At 36.8% G+C, this 10,000-nt stretch overlaps 1 protein-coding gene across 1 annotated transcript in view; it reads right to left on the reverse strand.

Moving 5' to 3' along the window:
• Window positions 1-413: 413 nt before the first annotated feature.
• The window catches only part of LOC306855446 (delta-1-pyrroline-5-carboxylate dehydrogenase, mitochondrial), an 11,938-nt gene continuing 2,351 nt past the window's right edge, over window positions 414-10,000 (reverse strand). Inside the window, exons 4-15 of the mRNA XM_079394184.1 lie at window positions 9,983-10,000; window positions 9,657-9,812; window positions 9,386-9,535; window positions 9,222-9,296; window positions 7,334-7,521; window positions 6,584-6,657; window positions 6,298-6,494; window positions 6,126-6,173; window positions 5,868-6,020; window positions 4,990-5,111; window positions 4,681-4,799; window positions 414-2,207 (exon numbers count right to left, since the gene is read on the reverse strand). The exon at window positions 9,983-10,000 is cut by the window's right edge and continues 30 nt beyond it. Of these exons, the coding sequence (XP_079250310.1) occupies window positions 2,095-2,207; window positions 4,681-4,799; window positions 4,990-5,111; window positions 5,868-6,020; window positions 6,126-6,173; window positions 6,298-6,494; window positions 6,584-6,657; window positions 7,334-7,521; window positions 9,222-9,296; window positions 9,386-9,535; window positions 9,657-9,812; window positions 9,983-10,000 (1,413 nt within the window). The 3' untranslated portion in view covers window positions 414-2,094. The remainder of the gene's footprint in view (window positions 2,208-4,680; window positions 4,800-4,989; window positions 5,112-5,867; window positions 6,021-6,125; window positions 6,174-6,297; window positions 6,495-6,583; window positions 6,658-7,333; window positions 7,522-9,221; window positions 9,297-9,385; window positions 9,536-9,656; window positions 9,813-9,982) is intronic.

Below are 10,000 nucleotides of genomic sequence, written 5' to 3' on the forward strand. Positions count from 1 at the left end.
TTAACCATACATAAACTATTAATTGCTATTAATATTAAATGCACCGAATTTAATAGTTTGCTGGTTTTACATGTACCTTCTAACACCATACTTATAGCTATAATGTATAACACTACTTTAATTTAATTAACGTCCTGAATAGGTTTATTGAATCATGCTAAAATGTTTTCTGACAATTGAAAGTTGGAGTCTTGAGCTGCTAAATTAATATATAATGATATAATTTGCATACATAAAAAAAATATATATATATTAAATAAAACATTCCAATGCAAATTGATTTCCATATTAAGGAATCCTGCATTTGTCAGATTCTGGAAACGGCGTGCTTCTTTGTCTACTGTAACATAATTATTCACACTTGGGTTTTCTCATGATTGAGGACAGACCCTATAAAGAAAGAGGAACTGGCTGCATGAGAGAGGACAGAGGACGGGTTCTCAGGCCCTCACACAGTCCTCTTGAATTTATTATGTGTTAAGAAGTGTGCCTTCACAGCCGTATTGCCATAAAGCGTCTGTCTGAAGTGTGGCACGCTCCTGCTCCGCAGCCGCTTTGATGTCAGTCATATAAGAGCCCACAAAATGTGTTACTGAGGGACTCAGAATCCAGAGGCGGATGATTCAAACTCAAATAATGAACAGCAAAGGCACAAACAACTTGTATATAAGATAACAAGGAATCAATGTTTTCAGCAATTAAAGGGATAGTTCACCCAAAAATCTAAATTCTGTCTTCATTTACTCACCATCAACACACAAACACGATATTTCCAAGAAATGGTAGCCACTGATTACCATAGTATGGAAAAATAGGGCCATTGTCAATATCTTCTTTTGTGTTCAACAGAAGAAAGGAAATCATACAGGTCTGTAGCGACATGAGGGAGACTAAATGATGACAAAAATGTCTTCTTTGGATGAACTATCAAATTAAGTTCTTTTGATTCTTGTGCATAGGACACTTGAAATAAAATCCAAATATTAATTAAAAACCTAAAACAAAATGAGAATAAGTTGAAGTAATAAAATCACTAACACTGAAATAAATGAAAGCTAAATAGAAATATTTAAAACAAATTAAAATGCAAAATATACTAAAAACACTAACTATAAATAACAATAGCACAAACATAATGAAAACATAAAATATTAAAATTAGAAAGTTCATCAAAAATATTCATAAATACTATGTGTATATAGTATATATTGGTATCAGTCTGATTGGAATTAAATACATAATTTAAATTCTTTATGATTTGTTAGAGGGAAATCTCTTCACTCAAGTGTGAATGTGTCATAGATATTTGTGCAGAGCAGATCTACAAAACAACATAGCAATAAAACTTAGAAAATTCAAGTCTGAATGGTATTAAAATAAAAGTAAATAGAGCAAAATGTATCTGTAATGTGGCCCTGAAAGACTTCTTTTTAAGTTATTAATAAACAAAGTCACAAATAAATCCATCATCCACACCAAGTGTTTATTGAGGCACAGCAAGTTGTTAGATTGCACTGCCGGTGAAGGATATTTGGACTGTTTTTGATACTTTGCTAACTGAAAACACTCATGTTTGCCTTCACACCTATATGAAAATTCTATTAGAATGCTACAGATTTAATTTAAAATATCACATGTAATTCTAATCATTTAAATAAGCTCATCACATCAGTATAAATGTAACAGAAGAATTGACAAGGAAACTGTTTCCTTCCACTTATTTGTCAATTATAAAAAGATAGAAATGTCTCGATATGCTGAAAGCTCATGATATCAGATTAAATTGGAAAATTTACAGTGCATTTGTTTGAACTCTTGATTCCTCATATTAATGATCCACTGATATCTGAAGGCTGGACGGATACCAGAGGCAACAGAAATCTGCAAAGACGTGCAGTTCCTTGAGTACATTCACACTAGCTCGAGCCGTTGCTGCTGGTTTGCATGTTGAAAGCATTACAGCAGAGGACAGGCTTCTGTTTAACAGTCTAACGGCCTCTCGACTGTGTTTTCAGGACAATTAAGAAGGGGACTGATTGCTTTAGAGTCTTGATGGAGGGATTTAGGGAAGGAAAGCATTTGGTTCATGATCTCTTAGCCCATGTAGGGATATTTCCATTCTGTAAGGGGTACGTGGGTTTGCTTGACGACCTGCGGGGACGTCCAGCGGAGGACATAGTGTGGGCCGCCGGGCTTGTCGTTGGTGCCTGAAAAGATAATGTCAAAATTAATTCTGCAGGCATGAAATATATTTGCTATATTTCATATTCACTGATTTTGACTTGCAAATATATTTTACCTTTTTAATTAATTACTAAATTTATAAAAAAAATATTTTTTCAGTTAAAAATGTACAAAATATAAAAAAATATATAAACAATTTTCCAATAAATAAAGTTTTAACTCGTTTTTCATTTAAAACAAGCAATGCATGTACATTTCTGTTTGCACATATTTTAATATTTATTTTTAAACATTTTGTTAAACTAAAATTTAAAAAATATATATTTATAAAGTTTCTTTATGATGTTAAGTAGTCATTTAAGGCATTTCTGCAGGCAAGAGATATGAAGTGTTTTTAAGCAAAGAATATATTTGAAGAATATAAAGAATATTTAAGATATTTTATATTCACTGATTTTGACTGATATTTCTCTTTAAAAAAAAATAAAAAAAATATAAATTTTCCATTAAGCAAACTCTGTATATATTATATTTAATTTTTTTTTTGTTTAAAAAAAGAAATGTAATTAGGAAATGTTTTTCCTCATATCTCAGAAATGCATGTTCTCTTCTGTTTGAACATTTTTAAATTAATTTTTAAACAAATTAAAGGACAAGTCAACATTATTTTCCTTTCTCTCTCTTTAGTGCTGCCTGGCGGCGTGTGCGACTTCACGATGATATTGGTCTCGGTCTAGCACGGCGTGTAGAGTTTGTGCTGTTGTTAATTGTATGTTTTGATGTTACTGAGCCATGTCGTTTGTGGCCGTCCTGGTCGTTTTTTCCCTTCAGTTTTTCCTTGCAAGATTTGCTTTAATAGCTGGTATTTGTGGTCGTTTCGGGCGATGTGGCCTAAGTAGTGACACTTCCTGCTGATGATGGTCTTTAGCAGTTGCCTGTCAGTGCCCATGTCTTGCAGAACTTGTGTGTTGGTGGTATTGGCTGTCCATGGGATTTTCAGCATTCTTCGATACAGCCACATTTCGAAAGCTTCGAGCCTTTTTGTTGCTGTTGTTGTCAATGTCCACGTCTCTACTCCGTACAGCAAAATTGACCAGATGTAGCATTTCAGTGTGCGCAGTTTCAGTGATGTGCTCAAATTGCGGTCTGCGAGAAGTGTTTTCCATTTAATAAATGCTTGCCTTGCTTGTTCAGTTCTGCTCTTGATTTCGACTTCATGGTTCAGCTGATCGTCAATGATTACACCAAGGTATTTAAATCGGTGTACTTGCCCAGCTTGATTGTTGTTTCACTTCGGCTGACCTTCATAACCTTTGTTTTCTTTTTGTTAATTCGTAAGCCCCATATTTGACTCTCTGCGGCAACTTCGTCCAAGATTTGTTGTAGGTCTTGTTCCGAATCGGCCAACAGTGCAGTGTCGTCGGCATATCTGATGTTGTTGATGTATTGTCCATTGACTTTAATACCAATGTTTTTGTCTGCTAGTGTTCGATCAAAAATCTGCTCCGAGTAGATGTCGAAAAGGATCGGTGACAGCCTTGTCGTACACCTTTTTGTATTGGTGTTGGATCTGTCAGTTCGTTATCATATCAGAGTTGGGCTGTTTGCTTCCAGTAAAGAGCAATGATGAAGCTGGTGTCGTTTTTATCTAGTCCCAGTTGTTTTAATAGAGCGGCTAGTCGGTCATGGTCTACTGAGTCAAAGGCTTTCTCGTAATCTATGAAGCAGATGTACACTTCTTTCTGATGTTCATAGCATCGCTGTAATAGTATCTGTATACAGAAGATTGCTTCTCTTGTGCCTAGTCCTTTGCAGAAGCCAAACTGTGTGTTCTTCAGTGCATTTTCTCATGTGGAGCATCTGCGCTGTTGGATCACCTTCAGGAAGACTTTCAGCACGTGGCTCATCAAGCTTATCAGTCTGTAGTCTTCACATTTCCAGCTTGTTGCTTTCTTTGGTATGGCCACAAAGATGGATTGTAGCCAGTCGGATGGAATTTTGTTGCCGTTGTATATTTGATTGCACCAATTAGTCAGTTGTCGCATATTGTTGCTGTCTAGTTGTTTGAGCAATTCGACATGGATTGTGTCGGGTCCGCAGGCTTTGCCTGACTTAGCTGTTTTCCTTTAAAACATTAATTTAACTAGTAGTTTTTATTCTTAAATAATAAAATAATAATAAAAAAAATTGATTTTTTTTTTTTTGGTAAGCAAAGTATATATTTGAATGTATATTTATATTTAATATCCACTGATGTTGACTTGCACTTATATTTCAATTGTATATTTTTATTAAACCACTTGTATTATTCAGCAAAAACCTGTTTATTGAGCTGCAGCTACTTTTCTAGCTGGATAATATACATTTAGAAGAGTGTGCATTTCAATGTTTATTTTTGAGCCAGAAATCAATTGTTTTGACTTTACATTATGCCCCAGACTCTGTGTACTGTGAATCTGGATCATTCCTTTGGTTGGTCGATGCGTTTCAGTTTACCTGATGCTCTGGCACCACCAAATGGCTGCTGGGCCACAACGGATCCTGTCGATTTGTCATTGACATAATAATTTCCAGCAGCGTTTCTCAGAGCCTTTCCTGCCTCATTAACAACAGCCCTGAAACAAGCAACCACATTACAAATGTATTTTAAAGATGTATAAGTCTAGTACAGAGAGTCTGGACATCCTCCAACATATCTTTCATTTAAAAGCTGGGAATGTGCTGATCTGAGTTGTTTAATGGATTTCATTTACATACTAACTTAATCAGCTGATAGTGAACATGATGAAATGGTGCTGCACTCACTTATCTTGGGAAAAGATGGCTCCCGTCAGGGCATAGGGAGAAGTGTTGTCTATTAAGTGCAGGACCTTCTTGTAGTCCTTTTCAGGGTAAACGTAAACTGTTAAGACAGGCCCGAAGATCTCCTGAAAAAGCAAAGAATATATATGAGATATTTAACAATCACTGATTCTGACTTGCACTTACAGTTCTCTGGTAGCTTATGGAAAGGAAACTGTGACTTTTATCACACAACAACAACAACAACAAAACAAAGCAAGATGCAAGCAAGATGAGATATAAACCCAGAATTCAGAGGAAAAACGTCACAATTGTGAGAAGTAAACTCCAGTCAGAACTGAGATAAAAGATTGCAATTAACTTTTTTATTCTGTTCCAAAAATAAGCTTCAATATATTTTTTACTTATTTGTTTGGTTTAAAAAATCTAATTGAACAAAGCCAATTCTTCAAGTCTTCATCTGTTAAACAATGCAAGTGCACTTCCGTTCATATTTCTTTTTTTTCTTCTTTTTTTAATAAATCAAACAAATGAACAGTCAACCTGATGTGTAAAAGCTTTCATTTAACCTCTAATTTTCCACTCAAAAATTATTTATTTATTTATAAAGTCAAGTATTCATTTAGGGCAAATGGTTGATATAATCAGATCCTGTTATGTTCTCAATATCTAGATCACTCATTCAAGTGACTGTGGGTGGTAACCAGGTCAGCTGAGACCATCCATTTGTGAAGATAAGAGTTAAATGGAAGAGACTGGTTTAACTAAACAAACCAAAGTCCATCCATTCACCGCCCTGAGCCTGTGTGTGTGTGTGTGTGTGTGTGTGTGTGTGTAACTAATACTGAACTAAGTTGTCAGCCATTGAACAATTTTTATACCTCACTCATGATTTTCTCTTGTGGGTCGGTGGTTTCAATAATGGTGGGTTCTACGAAATATCCTTTTTTATTATCACAGTTTCCTCCAGCGATGATCTTCAGATGTGGAGAAGTTTTGGCGTGTTCCAGCCATCCCTTGATTCTGGAGAAGGACTTGAGAAAGACATTAAGAGTGATTATTACCCGAGCAAGAAGTAAATCAAAAATGTAATACATTTGATTTCTTTGTTATTGAATTAATAGGTTGCTGGTTTGTACCTTTTCATCAATAACTGCTGAGAAGAAAGTGCTGAAATCTTCAACTGGCTGTGAGGTGAAACAAAAAAAAGTCAAAATGCCAGCAAGTTCAGATTGTAAGAAAATTACTGTCACTGTCCACCACTACCTGTGTCACAAGAACACTTCTGTGGTTGCAAACTCTTCCACTTACGTCTCCCAATTTGATCTGTTTGAGCACATCCAGGAGTTCCTGTTTGATCTGCGGCCACAGTGAGTCTGGTACGTACATCCTGGAACAGGCCGAACACTTCTGTCCTCCGTACTCAAACGCAGAGCGGATGGTGCCGTTCACCACACTATGAACGTCTGCGGACTTGTGCACAAAGTGGAAGTTCTTGCCACCGCATTCTAAAACAAGAAATCAAACATACACCTTTTGTTAGAATTTTAAGTCAAACATTATTCAAATTAATTCTTAATGGCATCGAAACACAAACCTCCAGCAACACGAGGGAAATTCCTGTAGATGTCCAGATTCTGGGCGACCTGCTTCCACAATCGTTTGAAAGTTCTGAAAAGTTTCCAAAAAAAAAAAAAAAGCATAAAAACACTGATAATAAAAATAAATTACGCTGAAAAAAATCACAGGATTAAATTCACAATATTTCAATATTTCACAATATTACTGTCTTTACTTTATCTTTATCAAATAAACACAGCCTTGGTGAGCAGACAAAAACATTTAAAAAAAACTTACGATTCCAAACATTTTAACCGTAGTGGAGGTTAAAATACTACAAAATGTAGGCTTCAACCAAGCAAAACATCCAAGAGGTTGAAATTTTCACTTTGCACTGTGAGACCACAGAGTCTGACAAACTTTAACTCAGACAGAAGGTTATACTAAAGATAAGAGGGTCACACTTTATTTTAAGGTCCAATTCTCATTATTTACAAACCATTAACTATGACTTTTGGTTCAATAAACTACTAATTTGCTTATTAATAGTTAGTAAGGTAGGATTTAGGGTAGGATTAGGGATGTAGAATAATATCATCCAGAATATGTGCTTTATAAGTACTAATAAACAGCCAATATGTTAAGAATAAGCATACTAATAAGCAACTAGTTATAGTGAGTGAGAATAAGCGAGAATTGGTCCCTATACTAAAGTGTTACTGATAAGAGTAATGCAATCACATTACATACTGTATGACTGAGTCAACAAGCATAGAAAGAGACGTACGGCACACTGCCGGTGAAGTTAATGCCAGTCAGGTGCTCCGAGGACGTGATGGTGTCTCCAAACACTGGACCATCGGCTGGGACAAACTGGATGATATTGGGTGGCAATCCAGACTCTCTCAGGATCTTATAGACGGCGTAGCTGGCAGACATGGCCGTGTCACTGGGTTTCCACAACACCACGTTACCCTGAATGCATATATATGACAAAGTCAGGCGTAGAAATGAACCAAAACACTCAAGTGGCACTGCATGTGATCCGATACATTGAAGTTATTAAAATCAAACCAATGCATACAGAGTTGTGCAGAGAGTAATACTAATATACTGTATGTATGTGTGTGCATACATAGCCTATATAAGATACATTCTATGTATATATCTGCACCTACTGTATAAAGACATTGGTAGAATAATGGATTACTGATGTAAACTTCTTGCATTTTATATAAGCAGAATAATTGCAGCAAAAAAGGGAAAAGGTGGAGATATGGTTAGAAAGCATGAGGCTTGCGGTGCCATTCTGTCAGTCAGATCTGAAGCAACCCATTTCAATGTGTTATGACAACGATGTCTCGGATCGATAAATTAAAGAGTGATCGTTACAAAAGTGAGCATCAAATGCATTGAACACGGAAGCTCCAACGTTACACGCTAGAACAAACCTCACTGGTTCTTGCGCATCACGGACGCACATTTCTTCTTATTTTGGTTTTAATGACGAACATTTGAGCGTTGTCTTTTCCTTTTAATGGAGGTTGGCAAATCTACTGGAAGGAGAATACTGCACATCACTGGCATGACAGCTGACATAAAATAAGGATCGGGGTTAGGAGAGCCGATACTGATCAACTAAAAAAAAATTATTAAAAAAAGATCCTTGAGATTGGCTCAACCGTCTTGGACTGTTAGTGTTTCTGCTTGTAAACGCTGCTTGACCTCGGCATATTTCTCTCCTGAACCAGGCAATATTATGGATTATGGACTCATATTAAAGTGCCCCTATTATGCCATTTTTTAGGTTGCTAATATTGTTTTATGAGTCTCCTAAAACAGGTTTACATGCATCCAAGGTCAAAAAACACTTTAGTTTTCTCAAAAAATAGCTTTAATTTTACCTAATTTCTAAATGATTCCTAAACGACTCGTGCGAAGCAGTTAGTCTCTCTACTGCTGTGATTGGTCAGATGGCGCAGTCCTTTGTGATTGGTCTACCGCGTACAGCGCGAATGACAGCCCATGGGCGGACATTACACAAATGTGTTTCTTCGTGACGTACAGCCATAATAGAATAAGATTCGAATTCCTAACGACTCGTTTAAGTGATTACGAGCCGACTCTTTTATTTTGACAGACAATAACTTTATATATCGTGCACTTTCGGCTTCCCAACTTTGCAGAAAGTTTATGTTCACATACTGCTACATGACACACTGCATGAAAGGTAATATTCGAAAAGGCATAATAGGGGCACTCTAAGGTGGAAGCAATCATTTGAAGTTAAAAACATCTAAATTATGGATTTGTTTCTTACAAACTTGGCGGACTGGTTTACTTGTGGATTATTGTGATGTTTTTATCAGCTGTTTGGACTCTCATTCTGACGGCACCCATTCACTGCAGAGCATCCATTGCTGAGACACTGATGGAATGCTACATTTCTCCAAATCTCTTCCCATGAATAAACAAACTCAACTACATCTGATGGCCTAGTACATTTTCAGCAAATTTTCATTATTGGGTGAACTATTCCTATAAATGCAGACAATTTTAGATTGTCTTTTAAAGGAGAAGTTTAAAATATTCAGCAATATTATCAGTTAGACCGCACTGCTTATAGCTGAACTGAACTTGTTTTAACTAGAAATAAATGTGTCTTGACATCTCACCATAATAGCAGGGGTGCCGGCCAGGTTTCCACCAATCGCTGTGAAGTTAAATGGCGCGACAGCAGCTACAAAACCCTAAAACAAGTACAAGTCAAGGTAATGCCAAATAAGGGCTTGCGCAGACGAAACTGTTATGCAGTCATCTGACGATTTAGAGAACGCACCTCCAGCCCACGGTACAGCATGGTGTTAGTACTTCCATCGCTGTCTAACGGCTGCTGCTGTTCCAGCTCAATCGCATGTTTGGCATTGAACCTGAAGAAGTCAATGAGTTCTGCAGCAGCGTCAATCTCAGCCTGGACCACAGTCTTACCCTGAGACACGGAGCAAAGGTCAATCGTTTAATGGAAAACCAGCATAAATAATCCCACGTGCAAAGGTGAAATGAGCTGGTTAACATAAGCAGTAACCAGCTCCAAATGTGCAAAGCTGCACCTGTCCGATCATGGTCTTGGCCAGAATTTCTGCTCTCTTGGGTCCACTGATGATGTCAGCAGCTTTGAAGAAGATCTGGGCTCGATCTGCAACGGGTTTAAGATCCCATTCCCTCCGAGCAGCAACCGAGGCCTCGATGGCTTTATTTATTAGCTCCTTAAGACACAGCCAAACAAAGCATGATCAAAACCAACCTCATTCCATGCAAAATTTATTATTTAGAAAATGGATTTTACAAGTTTAAGTAAACAATCAAGTACTGCTCAAACACATTTGCAGGATTTCCTCGTGTGAATGTTATAATTTCCAGTATTAACATACTGTACCTTATCAGCATAGCAGAA

Source organism: Barbus barbus (assembly GCF_936440315.1).
Source record: "Barbus barbus genome assembly, chromosome: 35".
Lineage (NCBI taxonomy): Eukaryota > Metazoa > Chordata > Actinopteri > Cypriniformes > Cyprinidae > Barbus > Barbus barbus.